At 38.1% G+C, this 21,293-nt stretch overlaps 1 protein-coding gene across 5 annotated transcripts in view; it reads right to left on the bottom strand.

Moving 5' to 3' along the window:
* The window catches only part of IQCB1 (IQ motif containing B1), an 82,223-nt gene that overhangs the window by 11,986 nt on the left and 48,944 nt on the right, over positions 1-21,293 (bottom strand). For 3 of the 5 annotated variants that reach the window (XM_058295730.2, XM_058295726.2, XM_058295725.2), the window contains exons 12-13: positions 11,799-11,876; positions 4,410-4,558 (exon numbers count right to left, since the gene is read on the bottom strand). In XM_058295730.2, the coding sequence (XP_058151713.1) occupies positions 4,410-4,558; positions 11,799-11,876 (227 nt within the window). The remainder of the gene's footprint in view (positions 1-4,409; positions 4,559-11,798; positions 11,877-21,293) is intronic. The other 2 variants (XM_058295728.1, XM_058295727.2) reach the window with 1 other exon arrangement.

Below are 21,293 nucleotides of genomic sequence, written 5' to 3'. Positions count from 1 at the left end.
ACACTGAGTAAGTATTTGAGTATGTATGGGAAAGGGAACAGGATTGTAACAGGAGGTGAAGGAGGACAATGACTTTTTAACTATTCTAGAGTAGTGTTTTTTAACATTTTTATAAGGATATAGTCATGTATTATTTGTGCAATGGGCAATAAAGGGAAATAAGCACTGGGTTCTAATCTTGATTCTAGTCCCCCCTGCCCCCCCCCCTTTTTTTTTTAATGAAATGAGGGTTATCTTTATTTGGACTGCAAAGTATAAATATAAGCTAGGCGTAGAAATTCTAAGCAGGTTGTAACAGTTCAGAAATAGCACCAGAAAGTTTTTTTTTTTTAATGGAATGAGGATTATCTTTATTTGGATGGCAAAATATAAATATGAGCCAGGCTTAGAAATTCTAGGCAGGTTGTTAACAGTTCAGAAATGGCACCAGAAACTTCCAGAAGGGACTATGACAGCATATCTTTGCACTTTTGGTGAGGTGGGTGTGTTTATACAAGTCTTCCCCACCTCCCACCTTCTCTGTAGAAACTGATAGGTATTCAGTACCAAGAATCGTCAGTCCCAGTGTTTCCTGTTGCTGTTTTTCTTTGCTAACACTATTTCTAGACTGTCCTCTGCTGCACTGATCTCTGCAGGGAGTAGCACCAGAAGAAATGTCTTGACACAAGGGAGAATAAGTTCTCATTTGGTGGGTCTGGGGCCATGGGGTGGGGATCTGTAAGCAGGAATGGGCCTCCCTGGCACTGAGGGATTATTACCAAGTGCCAGCTAGTGATGCATTTGGAAAAAGACCTAGACCAAAAGGGGAAATATTAGATACAAATGAGTTTTTATGGCTAAGAGATTCCAAAGTGAGGGGGGGGTCATTCCAGAGGTTACGGTTATGCACGTCTCAGGAGGATATCACTGACTGCCACGGTAAACAGTGCCTCAAACAGAGGTACTACTGAGGGCTCTAGAGACATCTAGACTCAATAAGCAGGGCAGACAACCCCAGAAAATTGGTACCCCCTCAGTGGGCCTTACCTTGGAATACGGAATATGATAATATTTCCCCAATATATCAGAGTTAGATTCATTTATAATTTTCCTTTATATGGTTATTCTGCCCCTTTTATTTGAACCTATAATTAGCACTATATCCATTAAAAATAAGTACCATAGATTTAAATCTTTGGTCTGGTCATATGTCAGTTGAGCCCTGAATCTCAGCAGAGTTGCAGACAACATCTACTCTCCAGTTCATTGGACTCACCCAGGACAACTAACAAAAGGACGATGACAGACAATGCCCATCCCAAAAAAACAGAGAGTATCTACAACTGCAAGCAAAACAATTCCACCCATCTGCCCCACGGGATCTAAGACCCCTCTCAAATGGAAGCAGAGTGGACATCACCATTCCCAGATCCTCAAGATTAAGGAACAAACATAATGTGGGAATGCAACTATGGACTAAAGAAGGCATTATTATTCTAGCCAAGGAAGAACTTGTTACATTGATATAAAGACAGTGGTCACCAGAGGCTCTGAGAGGAGGAAGAAGGAAGAATACACAGAACATGGGGCATTTTTGGGACACTGGAATTGTTCTGCATGATATTTCAATGATGGATATAAGCCATTATACATTTTATCAAAACCTATAAAATTGTGTGGTGCAAAGTGTTAACCATATGTAAACTACAGACCATGCTTTGTAGCAATGCTTCAGTATGTGTTCATCAATTGTAACAAATGTACCACACTAATGAAAGATGTTGTTAATTGTGAGAGAGGGAGGAGGTAGGGTATATGGGAATTCCCTATCTTTTTGACATAATATTTATGTAATCTAAAGCTTCTTTAAAAATAAAGAAAAAGGGAAATGGACTTGGCCCCGTGGTTAGGGCGTCCGTCTACCACATGGGAGGTCCGCGGTTCAAACCCCGGGCCTCCTTGACCCATGTGGAGCTGGCCCAAGCACAGTGCTGATGCGCGCAAGGAGTGCTGTGCCACGCAGGGGTGTCCCCCGCGTAGGGGAGCCCCACGCACAAGGAGTGCACCCGTAAGGAGAGCTGCCCAGCGCGAAAGAAAGTGCAGCCTGCCCAGGAATGGCACTGCCCACACTTCCAGTGCCACTGACGACAACAGAAGTGGACAAAGAAACAAGACGCAGCAAATAGACACAGAGAACAGACAACTGGGGGAGGGGGAGGGATTAAATAAATAAATAAATCTTTAAAAATAAAAAAAAAATAAAGAAAAATAAAATAAAAAGCACATGAAAAGATACTCAATATCACTAGCTATTAGGGAAATGGAAATCAAAGCTACAATGAGATATCATTTCACACCTAATAGACTGGCTGCTATTAAATAAACACGAAGTTTTGGAGAGGATGCAGAGAAACAGAACACTCATTTATTGCTGGTGAGAATGTAGAATGGTGCAGCCACTGTGGAGGATAGTTTGGTAGTTCCTCAGGAAGCTAAGTATAAAATAGCTGTATGATCTGGCAAGCCCACTACTAGATATCTACACAGAATAAATGAAAGTAGGAACACAAACAGGTATTTGCACACCGATGCTCACAGTGGCATTATTCACAATTGCTAAAAGATGGAAGCAACCCAGGTGGTCCATTAAGAGATGAATGGCTAAACAAAATGTGTTACACACAGACAATGGAATATTACTCAGCTGTAAGAAAGAATGAAGTACTGACACACATGACAACATGAATGAACCCTGAGGGCCTTATGTTGAGTGAAATAAGCCAGACAGAAAAGATCATGCACAATATTGCATGATTGCACTGATATGAATTAAGGACAGTGAGCAGACTCATGGAGTTTGAGTTTGGAAGACAGGTTACCAGGGGACAGTGTGGGGATAGGGAATGGGAAACTTAAGAAGTAGAGTTCCTATTCGTAATGATGGAAATGTTTTAGTAATGGATGGTGGTGATGGGAGCACAACACTGTGAACACAATTAACAGCAACGAAATATATTTCTGAATATGATTAAAAGGGGAAAATGCCAGATGGTATATATGATAACAGATACCATGGACTTTAATTAACAGTACAGTTATAAAAATGTGCTATCACCACTTGTAACAAATGTTCCACACCAATGCAAGTTGTTGTTGGTGGGGTGGTGAATGGGATTCCTGTGTTTTATGCATGATTGTTCTGTAAACCTACAACTTCTCTAAGAAAGAAAAACAAAATCTAATGCTGTGGAAACTGAATTTGACCTAAAAATTCAACCCAAAGGGATGGCTAAACTAAATGCTATAGGATCTGAAACGCAAAGTATGTGTAAGAGAATAACTGGATATTTGGAACAACTGGCCATTAAATGAAATACAAAGCTTTGTGCTGTTTTTTTCCAAGTCAACAAAATATGACTACAGTCTAAATAAATCCGAGTAAAATTATCATTTAAGAACATCATTCTACAATTAAAGAATTTCAGTGATTTAATTATACCTAATACTGCTCTCTGCATTAAAAATATCAAATATGATACACTGCATTTACATAGGATTTTATAATTTACAAAGTACTTTCTCATAAATCAGGTCATTTGATCCATATAACAAATGAGTGAAACAGGTATGGCAGAGCACCAAGTAAATGCTGAGAGCAGACAACAATAAATAAGACTCAGTTCCTTCCTTATCCTTGAGGAGGACACAGATCAATAAGAAAAAAAATTTAACAATAATAACACTGCAGTACAGTAAATGATGTACAAAGGTCTATGGAAGTACTAAGAACTGAGTGTGTAAATCAATTTGGCCAGAGTTAAGGAGGTTCTTATTTTATAGAGGAAGAAACTAGGAAGAAACTAAAATTCAGGATAGTGAAGTGGATGTGGTTCAACTGATAGAGCATCCACCTACCACATGGGAGGTCCAGGGTTCAAACCCAGGGCCTCTTGGCCCATGTGGTGAAATGGCCCATGCGCAGTGCTGCTGCGCGCAAGGAGTGCCGTGCCACGCATGGGTGTCCCCCGCGTAGCAGAGCCCATGTGCAAGGAGTGCGCACCACAAGGAGAGCTGCCCCACGTGAAAAAACTGCAGCCCGCCCAGGAGTGTCACCACACATGGAGAGCTGACACAGCAAGATGATGCAACAAAAAGAGACACAAATTCCTGGTGCTGCTGAGAATGCAAGTGGACACAGAAGAACACATGGTGAATGGACATAAGAGAGCAGACAACAGGGGCAGGGGGGAATGGGAGAGAAATAAATAAAATAAATCTTAAAAATAATAAATAAAATAAAGTAAAATAAAATTCAGGAAAGCTAAGTGACTTGATCAAGGCTTTAGGGGAGGTAATTAGGAAAGTCAGGTTTGAACTCATATCTTTGTCTCCTAATCCAAGGAATGCTCATTTTATTACATCAGACTCACTGCTCTCTGAAGTGTGACAGCTGCTTTATATTCCACGAGAGATGGCTTCTGCTGGTGAAATTTTTTCCTTTCCCTGTACCCTCTCCAATGTTTCTGGATAATCAATGCTGATTTCTCCTCCATTTCCCGATTGTGCTTTTCCACCTGACCTAAAAAAGATGACATACACTGTTACAACATACTCACTGCTATGCTTTTTCAAGTTCTGGAATCAGGACATTAGTAATAACCATTTTGCAGTGCTTTTATATTTTCTTAAATACTGGTCGCTAATTTTCCCAATTCTATTGCTTTATATCATTCTAAGATTTTAGAAACAAAAAGCTCCAAAAGTTTGCTCAGATTATACAGCTTCTTTAGAGAAAGACTCATAATTTTCATTCAAAAGACCTTAACTGGTACCACAGGGAATGGGCAATATGTGTGCATGTGTTATCTCCTTTACTCTGTGTGCTTCCAAATTAAGTCACTCAGTCAGTTCTCAGCTGACATTCTTTTTTCACTTTCCGGGAAATGGTCAGCATATAGCCCAGGGTTCAGAGTAGGTAAGTGATAGAATAAGGCATTAGTGGTGGTAATAAAAAAGAAGAGGGTATTTGAAAGTTAGTACAAATAACTGACAGGATTTAACATGGAGGTGAGAGAAGAAAGGGCAACTGAGAAGAATGTTGGTATCACTACCTCAGATGGGGAGTACAAGAAGAGGAAATTTGAGATGTAAGATAATTACTTTAGTTTTAAACATTGTTTTTGGGCTGCTTGTGGTTATCCAACTAAAGAGAACCAATAGGCCATTGACTCTAGATCTGTGCTGCCCAATATGGGATACACTAGCCATAAATGGATACTTAAATTAAGTAAAAGTATAAATTCAGGTCCTTGAATGTACTAGTCACATTCAAGTATTCAATGGCCACCTGTTGCCAGTGGCTACCATATTCCTGGATAGGGCAGATATAGACTATTTCATTTCCACAGAAAGTTCTAATGGACAATGATGGTCTGGAGCTTAGGAGAGAGGTTGAAGATGGAAATCAGAGGTCTGAGCATTCAGCTAACAGGTGAAACTAAAACTATGAACGGGATACCCTAGGAAGAGAAAAATGGAATTAATAGGGTAAAGATGGAACCGTGGAAAACATTTATATTTAAGGGAAATGTAAAGAAGGGGTGGGTGAAGGACACTGGGAATGAGAAGTCAGAGGGGAAGGGAAAAAAAGGACAAAAAAATTTGAAACCACTCAGTCCTCCAAGACTACATTTATTATTAATTTTAATTTCTGCTCAGTGTGTGTGGTCAAAGTATATTTCTCAAGCATGATGAATGACCATGTATTACAAATGAGCACTAAGAAGACATAAAAAAGTAATTTGAATGGGAGGGGCGGTTAGGTAGTCCATTATTCAACAATAAAATGAATCAAGGGAAGTGGACTTGGCCCAACTGATAGGGCGTCCGCCTACCACATGGGAGGTTCGCGGTTCAAACCCCGGGCCTTCTTGACCCGTGTAGAGCTGGCCCATGCGCAGTGCTGATGTGCGCAAGGAGTGCCGTGCCATGCAGGGGTGTCCCCCACATAGGGGAGCCCCACCCGCAAGGAGTGAGCCCCGTAAGGAGAGCCACCCAGCGTGAAACAAAGTGCAGCCTGCCCAAGAATGGTGCCGCACACACATGGAGAGCTGACACAACAAGATGATACAACAAAAAGAAACACAGATTCCTGGTGCCGCTGATAAGGATGGAAGTGAACACAGAAGAACACACAGCAAATGGACATAGAAAGCAGACAACTGGGCGGGGGGGGGGGGGGGAAAGGGGAGAGAAATAAATAAAAAAATAAAAAATCTAAAAATAAATAAAAATAAAAATAAAATAAAACGAATCAAGAAGATCTGGGAAGCAGTTGTGCCTCAACTGATAGTTTCCACCTCTCATATGGAGGGTCCAGGGTTCAATACCCAGGGTCTCGTGACCCTTGTGGTGAGCTGGCCCACGCACAGTGCTGCTGCTGCAAGGAGTGCCGTGCCATCCAGGGGTGTCCCCTGCACAGGGGTGCCCCATGCGCAAGGAGTACATCCTGCAAGGAGAGCTGCCCTGTGTGAAAAAAGCACAGCCTGCCAGGAGTGGCGCTGCATACATAGAGAGCTGACACAGCAAGATGACACAACAAAAAAAAAAGTGACACAGTTTCCCAGTGCCACCTGATAATGCAAGCAGGCAGAAGAACACACAGCGAATAGACACAGAGAGGAGACAACTGAGGGAAAGGGAAGAGAAATAAATAAAACAAATCTAAAAAAAAAAAAAAGATCAATGACTAACCATTCCTGCTGGAAAAGGGTTGCTCATATAATGTGAGGAAAGATTTTAGGAGAACTAAAGAAGCATTAGCTTTAATGTTTGATAATGAAAAAAACCCCACAAATCTCTACCCTCTTGCACAGTAGGACAGGAAAAAATTTAGACTCAAGGGCCATGATCATGAAGGGGAATAGTGTTAATAAAGAAGAGGATCCTTTGTTTCTGAGGCATTTTCTGATGCAAATAATCTAAATTAAAAACTTGGTAGCTCAAAGGGAATGGGGATCCTTATGCTAGTTTTGGGGAAAAGCATTATGCCTTGTTATCAGTAGGGAACATGATATCTCAGTCACTTAGACTTTCTTTACAGCACTGCACATTCTATATGTTTACAGAATTCTGGGCTGGGAAGTGTTGGGAACTGACAGGAAAAAGGAGTCACAGTCTGTGTTCTCACTTGGTAAGGAAAAAAAATACAAAAACATGAAAATTATATTAAAAACTGTTCCTTAAAACACACAAGGATATGCTCATACGGTTTTATAAACTACATATAATATAAAAATGCTGAAAGTAAGTTAGAAAAAACAGACTCCCTAGGTTGGGCTACAGAGGATTTTTTTATGAGAGCATCCTGAAAGAAAAGGTCTTAAAGTTGAGCTATAAAAAAAAGTAAAAAAGGTGACCTAATTAGACGAGTATAACTGGGGTGATAAAGACGAGCCCACAGAATAGAGATGGGACCAATTTTCAGGAGTGGAGAAATAAAAAGATACCACAGTCAGAAGCATAGCATGTGGTGCCTTCCTCCTGGTGCAGATATACCATGTTTTCTACTGAGTGAAGGGCATTATTGGTTAGCATAAAAAAGTATATGACAGTTAATTCAAAAGGAAGGAACACGAGCAAATACAGCAGGCAGCAAACATAGCACATGGGGGGATGGAAATACATGTGTTAAACTAAAGTAAGATAGCTGACACTAACAGGATCTGTTAAGATACTGTATCCAAAACATTCTTCCTGCAAGTTATAGTATTTTACTTTGCTGGATTCTTCCCTTCACTAAATTTCTTGCATATACTAAAACGGCAGTGTAGCTATTAGAAAAGGTGAAACCTACAAGAAAGTAGAAGGAACTGCTGACAGAACTGGAATCTAAATTTCCTTTTTGGAGTCAACACTTCTACAGAAAGAACTGAGATACCTGATTCATGACTGTCATACTCTTAGAAAACCTTTATGGAAGTCTTTAAGAAAAACAGAAAAATTATTTTCTCTATTCAACTGTCCGTTAAATTTGTTTCCCTGTCATATACACATTCATCAGAAAGTTAATTTATTTAAAAAATGAATATGAACTGTTGTTAATAATCAAAATAAATACCAATCTACTTTGAGGTTAGGAATAAAACAAATGGAAAAGTTTGTTTCTTTTTCCATGTCAATATAGGCTCAGGAATTACAAGCCCTATACTTCAGAAGTCTTGATCCAAATTCAATGTATAACTTTATGCAAACTGCCTACCTTCTCTGTGTATCATCTTTTTTATCTATAATAATGATAATACTATTTCTTGTTCCTCATGCTCTGAAATCATCAAAAAGGATAACTAAATAACAGGAATTAAGAACTTGAAGCATGAAAGATGTGCCTATAGTGTTATAGCTTTAAAATCTTACAGAATATACCCATAAAAATAGAGCAACTAGTACAGTAAAATTAAAAAACAAAACATGGACAATATCTACATAAAAAAATAGTTGACATGGTATCCTTATAAACCCCAAAATATAAGCAAATGGGGGAAATTAAAATAGCTACAAGATCCATGTTGTGCCAGTGTTTGTTCAGAAAAAAGCAGAGGGAAAGAAAAAGCATCTGATGGAAAGCATGGTGACTCAGTTTGAGAACAGCAGATGAAACTAAGAAGGGTGTGCACACTCCAGTTTGTGGGTGAGTGCAAAAGTTCTGCTGTGAGAACTAAAGAAGCTAGGGAAGACTGGATCTTATGAACTGTCAAAACTCACCAGACAAAGTTCCTTCTCAAGGCAAAGTTCTACCCTGAATAGAAAATGGGACCAGAATCCAAATTAAGTAGGACAGGGCAATAGGAGTGAATGACAGAGAATGGAGGAAAAGAACAAAGCTAGGAAATATCAAAAGGCAAGTTGCATGGAGGATTAGAGAGGCCAAGGGATGACTTCTCTCCCAGAAAAAATAGCTAGGAGAGGTAGAGACTGTCTGGAGGGCTGCTCGGGGACTCAGGACATCAGGAAAGGTGAGACACCACCAAGAAGAGAGTGGAAAAGGAAAGGAGTCACAGCTGGCTGAAAAATCTGTGAGTAAAGCTACAGAAGCAACAATGGGAGCCCATCCCCCCACCTTCAGAGCAAACAGCAGTCTATGGACTGCAGGGGCTGTGAACTGAGGGGAGGGGTCCTCTTCCCCAAGGAAGGGGAGAGGGAGGGACACAGCCTAGAGAAAATTCAGATTTTGGCCAGCAAACTTGGTCTGTTAGATTGGAGGGGGTTGCATACTTTCAGGTCAGGTGGAGCTGTGACACTGTTGCCCTGAAAGCTGGTAGGGAACTAGAGATAATTTTCCTTCTCAAACACCCTCCCTACTGTTCTGGACTGGTTGCAGAGGAGGCACAGGGAGGGAGCATGTGGTCTGCCAAGGGAAGAGAACAGCTTCTGAGAAAGTCTGTGCAGCTTGGCCAGCCCTGAGGACATTGCTTCTATACCACCTACCATGGAGTTTCACTGAATGCATCCCCTCTCCATCCCCCCCAGCACCTGGGGTCTGACCTGTGAGGTCTATCAAAGAGTACCATCTGTTGGCAAGACTAGAAAAGTACATAAAAAGGAAAAATAATAACTAAAAGAGGCAAGAAGGTGCCTTTACTGTCCCTCTCAAGGACCTTGGGAAATTGCCTCCACCCACCCAATTACTGGGTCCTTACCCCTGGTGTGAGCAGTTAAACAGGGTCAATCCTAAATATCTAGAACAACTTGAACCAAGAGGCAAAAAACAGTGGTAGCACACAGCTATGTAATAGTAAATCCTAGGCAAGAGAGAAACGAACATCAGAGTAAAATCACCATTAGAATCAGATGCCTAGACTTCAGCAAAAAATTACAAGCCATACTAAGAAAAAGGAAGATAGGACTCAAGCAAAGGAGCAAATCAAATTTCTAGACAAGACACAGGACTTGAAACAGCTAATTGATGAGGGCATATAAATCTCCTAAATCAAGAGTTGAATGACAACATGGCTAAAGAAATACAAGACAATAAGAAGGGAGTAGATGTGGCTAAAGTGGTTGAGATGCCTGCTTCCCCCATGGGAAGTCCTGGGTTCAATTGCTGGTGTCTTTTAAACAACAACAAAAACAAACAACAAGCAAAACAAACAAACAAACAAAAAACAAGTCAGGGGAGCCAATGTAGCTCAGTGGTTGAGCACTGGCTTTCTACATATGAGGCCCTGGGTTCAATTCCCAGCCCTGATAAATTAAAAGAAAAAAAACAACAACAATAAAAGAACACTGGGTAAGCACAAAGAAAAATTTGAAATCTTGGATAGAAAAAAAAAATGAGCTTTCGGGAATGAAAGACAAAATAAGTGAGATTAAAATATAATAAAATAAAAAACAAAAATAATATAATAGAGGCATACAATAGCAGATATGAAACCATGGAAAAAAGAATCAGCAAAGTGGAAGAAAAACAACTGAAACTGAAAAGAGAGAAGAACAAAGAGAGAAAGAATGGAAAAATTGAGCAGAGGATCAGGGAGTTGAATGACAGCATGACATATGGGTTATGAGAATTCCAGAAGGAGAAGAGAAGGGACAGAGAGAGTATTAGAAATAATGGCCAAAGCTTCCCAACTCTATGAAAGACATGAATATGTGTGTCCAGGAAGCACAGCATATCCAATAAGGATAAAATCAAATAGACCTACCCTAAGACACATAATACTCAGAATACCAAATGCCAAAGATAAAGAGAAAAATCTGAAAGCAGCAAAGGAAAAGCAGAACATCACATACAAGATGTGGATTTCTCCTCAGAAACCACGGAAGTGAGAAGGTTGTGGTATGACATAATTAAGGTAGTGAAAGAGAAAAACTGCCAGCTCAGCCAAGAATTCTTTATCTAGGAAAAGTGTCCTTCAAATATGACAGTGAGTTAAAAATATTCATAGGTAAACAGAAACTAAGAGAGTTCATAAAGAAGAATCCAGTTCTGCAGAAAACACTAAATGGAGTTCTGCAACCAGAAAAGAAAAGAGGAGAGAGAGAGGCTTGGAGGAGAGTATAGACGTGAGGACTATCAGAAAGGATAACCAAAAAGGTAAAAAGATGGACAAAAATAAAATGACATAAGAAAGCTAAAAGATAAAATGGTTAAGTAATGCCTTTACAGCATTAACACTGAATGTTAATGAATGAAATTCCTCAATCAAAAGACATAGGCTGAAAGAATGATTAAGAAAACATGAGTCATCCATATGTTGCCTGCAGGAGACTCACCTTAGACACAGGGATTTAAGTGAAAGGTTAGAAAGATATTTCAAGCAAATAGTAACCAAAAGAGAGCAGGGGTAACTATACAGCTATACTAGTGTTAGACAAAATAGACTTTTAAATGCAAAAAAGTGATACAAGAAGCGGAAGGCAATTATATATCAATAGAAGGGAAAATCCACCAAGAAGAGGTAATAGTCATGAATATCTAACTGTGGTACCCCAAAACACATGAGGCAAACTCTGGCAAAATTGAAAGGAGAAATATATGTTTCTACAATAATAGCTGAAGACTTCAATCATTAGATAGAACAACTAGACAGAAGACCAAAAAGGAAACAGAGGAAAGCAGATTTGGCCCAATGGATAGGGCATCCGCCTATCACATGGGAGGTCCAACGTTCAAACCCAGGGCGTCCTGACCCATGTGATGAGCTGGCCCACGTGCAGTGCTGATATGCATAAGGAGTGCTGTGCCACGCAGGGGAGCCCCACGCGCAAGAAGTGCGCCCCATAAGGAGAGCTGCCCAGATGAAAAAAGTGTAGCTTACCCAGGAATGGCACCACACACACGGACAGCTGACGCAGCAAGATGATGCAACAAAACGTCACGCAGATTCCGGGTACCGCTGACAAGAATACAAGTGGACACAGAAGAACACAGAGTAAATGGACACAGAGAGCAGACAACTGGTGGGGAGGGGGCAGGGAAGGGGAGAGAAATAAATAAATAAAAAGGAAACAGAGAACTTGAACAATGTAATAATTGAACCTGACAGACATACACAAAACACTGTACCCCAAATCAGTAGGTTTTAGTTCTTCTCAAGTACTCATGGATCTTTCTCCAGGAAAGACCACATGTTGGGACACAACACGGCTCTCAATGAATTTAATAAGATTGAAATTATACAAAGCACCTTCTCTTGTAATGGAATGAAGCTGGAAATCAATAATAGGTGGGAGAGGGGAAAATTAGCAAATATATTAAACAACATACACACTCCTAAATAATCAGTGGGTCAAAGAATAAATTGCAAGAGAATTTAATAGATATCTCAAGATGAATGAAAATGAGAACATGACTTATCAAAACTTATGGGAGGGACTGGATGTGGCTCAAGCAGTTGGGTGCCCATCTCCCACATGGGAGGTCTCAGGCTCAGTTCCTGGTGCCTCTTAAAGAAGACAAATAAACAATAAGCAGACAATGAGCAGACACTGAACAGAAACAACAATCGAAAAACAAAAAAATGACCATCGAGTGGATGTGGCTCAAGCAGTTGGGCACCTACCTCCCACATGGGCAGTCCCAGGTTCGGTTCCCAGTGACTCCTAAATAACTAACAGACAATGAGGAAAAAAAAAAGCAACAAGCAGACAGTGAGTGCAAACAATGAGCAAAACCAAACCAAAACAAAACAGCAAGCAAAAACAATGAGCAAACAGAGGAGGAAGTTATCTTTGGGGGAAAATAAATTTTAAAAAATTTATGTGATACAGCAAAGACAGTGCAGAGAGGTAAATATATAACCCTAAATTCTGAATAAAGAGCTAAAGTCAAAGATCTAACTGGAGAAACTAGAAAAGGAACAGCAAACCAATCCCAAAGCAAGCAGAAAGAAAGAAATAATAAAGATCACAGTAGAAATAAATGAAATCAAGAACAACAACAACAAAATAGAGAAAATCAACAAAACCAAAATCTGGTTCTTTGAGAAAATCAATAAAACTAAGGGTTTCTTTAACAATAAAGAAAAGAGACAAGATGTAAATCAATAAAATCAGGAATGAAAGGGAGGCCACTATGGCTGACCCCATAGAAATAAAAAGAATCATAAGAGGATATTATGAGGAACTGTATGCCAAGAAATTAGACAAACTAGAGGAAATGCACAAATTCTGAGAAACGCATGAACAACCTAAAATGACACTGCAAGAAATACTCCACAAACCAATCACAAGAGATTGTATCAGTCATCAAAAATCTACCAACAAAGTCCAGGACCAGATGGCTTCACAAGTGAAATCTACCAAACATTTCAAGAAGAATTTATACTAAGTCTGTTTAAACTATTCCAAAAAATTGAAAAGGAGGGTAAATTACTCAACACAATTTATGAATCCAATATCACTCTAGTCCCAAAGTCAGATAAAGAAACTATAAGAAAAGAAAATTACAGACCATGAACATTATAATAGTTGCAAAAATTCTTAACATATACTTGCAAATCCAATCCTACAGCATATAAAAGAAATATACATCACAATCAAGTGGGTTTTATTCCTGGTATGCAAGGATGGTTCAATATAAGAAATCAACACAATACAGCATATTAACAAATCAAACGGAAAAAACCACATGATCATCTCAATTGATGCAGAAAAGGTATTTGACAAAATCCAGCATCCTTTCTTGATAAAAATACTGCAAAAGATAGGTATAAAAGGAAAGTCCCTCAACATAATATAGGGCATATATAAAAATCCCACAGCCAACATTGTACTGAATGGGGAGATGTTGAAAGCTTTCCCTCTAAGATCAGGAACAAGACAAGGATGCCCACTGTTATTCAACATTGTGCCAAAAATTCTAGCTGGAGCAATTAAGCAAGAAAAAGAAATAAAAGGTATCTAAATTGGAAATAAGGCAGTAAAACTCTCACTATTCGCATATGACTTGATCCTGTACTTAGAAAATCCCAAAATATCTACAACAAAGCTATTAGAGCTAATAAATGAGTTCAGCAAAGTGGCAGGATATAAGATCAACATGCAAAAATCAGTAGGGTTTCTATATACTAGTAATGAGCAAGCTGAGGAGGAAATCAAGAAAAAAAATTCCATTTACAATAGCAACAAAGAGATTCAAATATCTAGGAATTGATTAAACCAAGAATATAAAGGATCAATATTCAGAAAATGAAAAAACACTGCTAAAAGAAATCAAAGAAGACCTAAACAAATAGAAGGACATTCTGTGTTCTTGGACTGGAATATTAAACATTTGAAGAAGTCAAGTCTACCCAAACTGATTTATAGATTCAATGCCACACCAATCAAAACTCCAACAGACTATTATACAGAAATAGTCAATTACCAAATTTATTTGGAAGGGGAAAGAATCCTGAATAGCCAAAAACATCCTAAAAAAGAGGAGCAAAGTCCAAGGACTCAAGCTCCCTGCCCTTGAAGTGTATTATAAAGCTACAGTGGTCAAAACAGCATGGTATTGGCATAAATATATATACAATGATAAGCAGAATTGAATGGAGTGTTCAGAAATAGACCTTCAACTCTGTGGTCAACTGACTTTTTATAAGCATATCAAATCCACTTTTCTGGGACCAGAAGAGTCTCTTCAACAAATGGTGCTGGGAGTACTGGAAATCCATAAACAAAAGAATGAAAAGAGAACCCCTACACCTTACTCCCTATACCAGAATCAACTCAAAATGGATCAAAGACCTAAACATAAAAGTCAGGACCATAAAACTCCTAGAAGTTAATGTAGGGAAACATCTATAAGATCTTGTAGTAGGTGGGAGTCTCTTATATCTTAACCCAAGTACAGCAACAAAAGAAAGAGAAATAGATAAATAGAACCTCCTAAATATTAAACACTTTTGCACATCAAAGGACTTCGTGAAGAGGGTGAAAATGCAGCCTATTCAGTGAGAGAAAATATTTGGAAAACACACATGCGACGGGGTCTAATATCCATGATATATAAAGAGATCCTACAACTCAACAATGAAAAGGCAAATGACCTGATTAAAAAGTGGGCAAAAGACCTGAACTGACATTTTTCTGAAGAATTACAAATGGTGAAAAAACAAATGAAAAAAGGTTCAACATCACTGGCTATTAGTGAAATGCAAATCAAAGCTACAATGAGATTTCATTTCACACCTATAAGAATGGCCACTATTAACAAAACAGAACATTACAAGTGTTGGAGAAGATGTGGAGAGAAAGGAATACTTATTCACTGTTGGTGGGACTGTAGAATGGTACAGTCACTGTGGAGGAATGTTTGGTAGTTTCTAAGGAAGTTAGATATAGACCTACCATGTGACCCTTCAATAGCACTACTGGGTTTACACCCAGAAGACCTGAGAACAGTGACACGAATAGACATCTGCACACTGATGTTCATAGTGATATTATTCACAATTGACAAAAAATGTAAACAACCCCGTTGTTTATCAACTGAAGAATGGAAAAACAAATTGTGGTATGCACACATGATGGAATATTATTCAGCTGTAAGACGAAATGAAGTCATGAAGCACATGACAACAGGGATTAACCTGGAGGACATCATTTTGAGTGAAGAAAGCCAGGCACAAAAGGACAACTATTGTATGACTTCGCTATTAAGAACTAAATACATCGAACAATCTCATGGAATTAATAGCTAGAATATAAGTTATCAGAGAATAGAATGTGTTTAACGAATGGAAAGTGGAAGTTTGACCTGTGCAGAACTGGTAAAAAGTCATTTAAAAATATTTGGAAATGAACAGAAATGGTGATTAGTAGCGTTAACATATTGGTATGATAGTGGTTTGTGGGTTTTTTTTGGGGGGGAGTAATGAAAATGCTCTAATATTGATTGAAGTGATGAATAAGCAACTCAGTGATTATACCAAATGCCAATGATTATACAATTTAGATAAAAATATATGGTTTATGAAAAAAAAAAAAAGGGTGGGTTGGGGGAAAAATACACCAAATGTAAGATACAGACTATAGTTAGTAGTACTAATTTGATGATTCTCTTTCATAATTTGTAACAAATGTTTCAAAATAATGTAAGGTATTTGTGGTGGGATGATATCTGGGAGCCCTGTATGATGTTATGTGTGTTTGTTTTAGTAAATTCACAACTTTTACTATACACTTATTGTTTATGTATGTTCATGTATGAATGATATACTTCAAAAAATTGTTTTCAAGTGAAAAAAAAAAGGTGCCATATTTTTTAATAGTACATGAAAACAACTGGAGAGCTCCAGAGCTATGAAGTTACACAAACTATCTTGACTCAAGTACCTTCCTTTCTAAAAAAAATCAAGAACACTAATTTCTCATAAAAAAATTAGAAGAATAGTGCTTGAATTCCATACAAGCTTACTAAAAGTAGAAAAGCATGAGGAGCCGAAAATGTCTCTATAAACTAAGAAAACATCTGCTTAAGAAACTGATAAAAATTATAACCTAGTGTTTTAAAACAAGTTAAAAAATTGAAATTTTGAAAGATATGAAAGACCAACATAAATCAGAATTAGAAAAACAAATGATTAGCTAGAACTCAGAATTAGAAATAAAACACTACCTCAGAAGTGAACACTAAACTAGAAAAAAGAGATGAAAAAGAAAGAAAATTTTAAATGAAAATATAGATTTTATTGGAATTGAGTTGAATTTGTAAATCAGTTTGGGTAGAACAAACATCTTAATGATATTTAATCTTGCAGTCCATTAACACAGAATGTCCTTCCATTTATTTAGGTTTTCTTTAGTTTCTTTTAGCAATGTTTTGTAGTTTTCTGAATACAGGTCCTTTATGTCCTTGATTAAGTTTATTCCTAAATATTTGATTATTTTAGTCCCTATTATAACTGGAATTTTCTTTCTGATTTCCTACTCAGATTGCAGAACAGTAGTGTTTAGAAACGCTATTGATTTTTGCATATTGTATATTAATCTTGTATCCCACCACTTTGCTGAACTTGCCTATTAATTCTAGTAGCTTTCTTGTGAATTTTTCAGGATTTTCTAGTTGCAAAATCATATCATCAGTGAATAGTGAAAGTTTTACTTCTTTCTTTCCTATATGGGTATCTGTTATTTCTTTATTTAGCCTAATTGTTCTGGCTAGAAGTTCTACCACAATATTGAATAACAATGGTGATAGTGGGCATCCTTGTCTTTTTCCTGATCTTGGTGGGAAAGCTTTTTTGCAGAAATGGAAAAGCCTATAATAAAATTTATTTGGAAGGGTAAGGAGTCCCTAATAGCCAAAAATGTTTTGAAAAAGAGGAATGGGTGGCGGACTTAGCCCAGTGGTTAGGGCATCCGTCTACCACATGGGAGGTCCGCGGTTCAAACCCCGGGCCTCCTTGACCCGTGTGGAGCTGGCCCATGCACAGTGCTGATGCGCGCAAGGAGTACCCTGCCATGCAGGGAGGAGCCCCAAGAGCAAGGAGTGCGCCCCGTAAGGAGAGCTTCCCAGTGCGAAAGAAAGTGCAGCCTGCCCAGAAATGGTGCTGCACACACGGACAAAAAGAAACACAGATTCCCATGCCGCTGACAACAACAGAAGTGGACAAAGAAGATGCAGCAAATAGATACAGAGAACAGACAACTGGAGTGGGGGAGGGGGAAGGGGAGAGAAATAAATAAATCTTTAAAAAAAAGGAGGAATGAAGATAGAAGACTTTCACTTCCTGACTTTACAGCATTTTACTTAGCTACAGTGGCAAAACGGGCATGGCACTGACATACAGACAGATTGACCAATGGAACCAAACTGAGAACTAAGAAATAGACCCTCATATCTACAGTAAGTTATTTTTGATTAGGCTGTTATGCCCACCCAGCTGGGCCAAACCAATCTATTCAACAAATTGTGCTCGGAGAACTGGATAGCCATATCTAAAAGAAAGGGTATCCCTATCTCACAACTTATATAAAATTTACCTGAAAATGGATCAAGGACCTAAATATAAAAGCAACAACCATAAAAATCCTAGAAGAAAATGTAGGAGAACATCTTCAAGATTTTGTAGTAGAAAAAATAAATAAATAAATGATCTCGTGGTAGACAGTAATTTCTTAAACCTTACACCTAAAGCATGAGCAACAGAAGATAAAATAGATAAAAAATTAAATGCTTTTGCACCACAAAGGACTTCGTAAAAAGAATGAAAAGGCAGCCAATTCAATGGGAGAAAATATTTGGTAATCACATATCTGATAAGGGTTTAATATCCATGATATATAAAGAGATAATACAATTCAACAATAAAGACAAACAATCTGATTAAAAAATGGGCCAAAGACCTGAAAAAAAAAAAAACTGTCCAAAGAAGAAATATAAGTGACAAAGAAAAACATGAAAAAATGTTCAACATCACTAGTGATTAGGGAAATGCAAACGAAAACTACAATGAGATATCATTTCACACCTATCAGACTGGCCCCTATTGAAAAGTCACTAAACTGTAACTGTTGGAGGGGATGTAGAGAGATAGTAATGCTTACTTACTGTTGGTGGGAATGTAGAATGGTACAGTCACGGGAGGACTGTTTGGCAGTTCCTAAGGAAGTTGAATATAGACTTGCCATGTGACCTGGCAATACCATCACTAGGCATATACTCAGAACTGAGAGCAGTGACATGAATAGACATCTGCACACCAACGTTCACAGCAGTGTTATTCATGGTTCCCAAAACTTGGAAACAACCCAGGTGTCCATCAACTGATGAATGGATAAACAAATTGTGGTGTATACAAACTGATGGAATATTATCAGTGGTTGAAGAAATGAAGTCGTGAAGCATATGACAACATGGTTGAACCTAGAGGACATTAAGCTGAGTGAAGCAAGCCAGACACAAAAAGACAAATACTATATGACTGTGCTATGATGAACTAAATATATTATGTAAACTCATGGAATTAATATTTAGAATATAGGTCACCAGAAAATAGAATGAGGGTAGAGAATGCAAAGCTGATGGTTAATCTGTGCAAGAGACTTGAATCTCTGGGCTGTCCATGTGCCAGCTGGGCCCTGAGTCTCAGTAGAGTTGCAAGACCTACTCTCCAGTTGACTGGACTCACCCAGGACAACTAAGAAGGAGGTGAGGATGGAAACCACCACACCAAGGAACTGAGAGAGTCTACAACTGCAAGCAAGAAAGTCCCATTCATCAGCCATAAGGGATAGAAGCCCCCTCTCAATTAGAGGTGGAGTGGGCATCACCATCCCAGAATTCTCAGGATTGGGGAATAAAATATGGACTAGAGTAGACTTACTGGTATTCTACTATAGACTTATTGTGATTCTAGCAATGAAAGAAATTATATCACTGATGTGAAGACAGTGGCCACTGGAGGTGCTGAAGTCAGGGAGACAGAAAAAGAGTGTAATATGGGGGCATTTTCAGGACTTGGAATTGTCCTGAATGGCACTGCAATGACAGATACAGGCCATTATATATCCAGCCATAACCTACAAAATTGAGTGGAAGAGCATGTAAACTACAATGTAAACTATAATCCATTGCTTAGTGGGAATGCTCCAAAATGTATTCATTAATTGCAATGAATGTACCACACAAATGAAAGAAGTTGTTAATATGGGGAAAAGTGTGAGGTGTGGGGCATATGGGAATCCCTTATATTTTTAATGTAACTTTTTATGTAATTTAAATATCCTTTAAAAATAAATAAAAAATATATTTTAAAAAACTGTGCAGAATTAAAGTTTGCTTGTCAATCTTTAGAAATGAATGGAAATGGTGAGAGCACATCATGGTGTTTGTGACTAGCAGAGCTATTATATGGGTATAACAATGGCTGAAAGGGAAATTATAAGGACATGTATATTACTAGAAGGAAAGTTAAAAAATGTAAAGGGGACTGTATAACATAGTGAAACCTCATGAAAAACACGATATGGGTCAAACTGGGTACATAAAGTTTTTACAAAATATAAATACAAATAAACTAGAGATAAGGAAATAGAATAGCAGCCATGTACGGCAGGGGAAGCATAGTGATTGAGAGGTGATGAATTTTGTTTGTTTTGTTTTTGTTTCTTAGTAGTATTATTATTACTGGAATAGTGAAAATGCTCTAAAAATGACTGAAGCAATAAATGCAAATACCATTGACTACACACTTTGGATGGATTTATGCTTTATTAATAAGTATCAATAAAAATGATAAAAATATCTATAGAAAGATAAAAAGGATTTATGGGAAAATGATAAATATAGAGAATAGGCAAAGGCACACAAAAATGTGGGAATGCTGCCCAGCGCAGGAAAGCCACCTGTGCAGGAGTGCCAATCACATGGAGAGCTGGAGCAGCAAGATGGCACAACAAGAGACACAGAGGACAGAATACAAGAAGACATAGCAGAACAGAGAGTAGGGAGGGTGCAAGAGAGTAATTGCCTCTCTCCCATTCTGGAAGGTCCCAGGATTGGTTCCTGGAGTCACCTAATGAGAATACAAGCAGACACAGAAGAACACACAGCAAATGGACACAGAGAGCAGACAATGGGGGGAAGGGGGAGGAGAAATAAATAAAAGTTTTTTTAAAAAAAGACATATTTTACTAAAATTACTTGATAAATCAACATGCTTAGGCCAGTTAGGTAAAAAGATCAAATCATTTGTAAGGAAAAAAAAAATCAGATTCTCACTGGAATGTTTGACAGTGCTGTTTTATTCCCTTAAATAGCAGAGTAATACCTTTAAGATACTTGGAAAAGAAAATGTGAGCCAAAGATTACATATCAGCCAAATTGACTTTTAAGAATAAAGGCGTCAGAAAAACTATTAGCAACAAGTAAGAACTTAGTAAGAACTTAGGAAATAACATGCTATAATGTGGATGAACCCTGAAAACATTATATTCAGTGAAATAAGCCATCCACAAAAGGACAAATATTTCACATATATGAAATATGTAGAATATGCAAGTTCTCAGCTAGAATATGCAAATTATTAGAGACAGAATGTAAATTACAGGGTAGCAGGGGCTGAGTAGATGGGTAATGGAAAGTTATTGTTTAATGGATAAAGACTTCTGTTTTCAGTAATGGAAAGGTTTTCGTAATGGAAGGTGGTGATGGTAATGGTAAAAGTAATTAATGCCATTGACTTATACAATTAAAAATGGTTAAAATGGCAAATTTCATGTTATGTATATGATATCATAATAAAAAAAAATTCAAGAAAGGGTACACTGAGTTAAAAAAAAAAAAAAAGTCTCAGAAATAGTGTTCCCATGAGCCCTTC

The sequence above is a fragment of the Dasypus novemcinctus genome, chromosome 4 (genome assembly GCF_030445035.2).
Source record: "Dasypus novemcinctus isolate mDasNov1 chromosome 4, mDasNov1.1.hap2, whole genome shotgun sequence".
Taxonomy (NCBI): domain Eukaryota; kingdom Metazoa; phylum Chordata; class Mammalia; order Cingulata; family Dasypodidae; genus Dasypus; species Dasypus novemcinctus.
The sequence above is the reverse complement of the archived record's forward strand: the minus strand, read 5'-3'. Positions and strand labels throughout refer to the sequence as shown.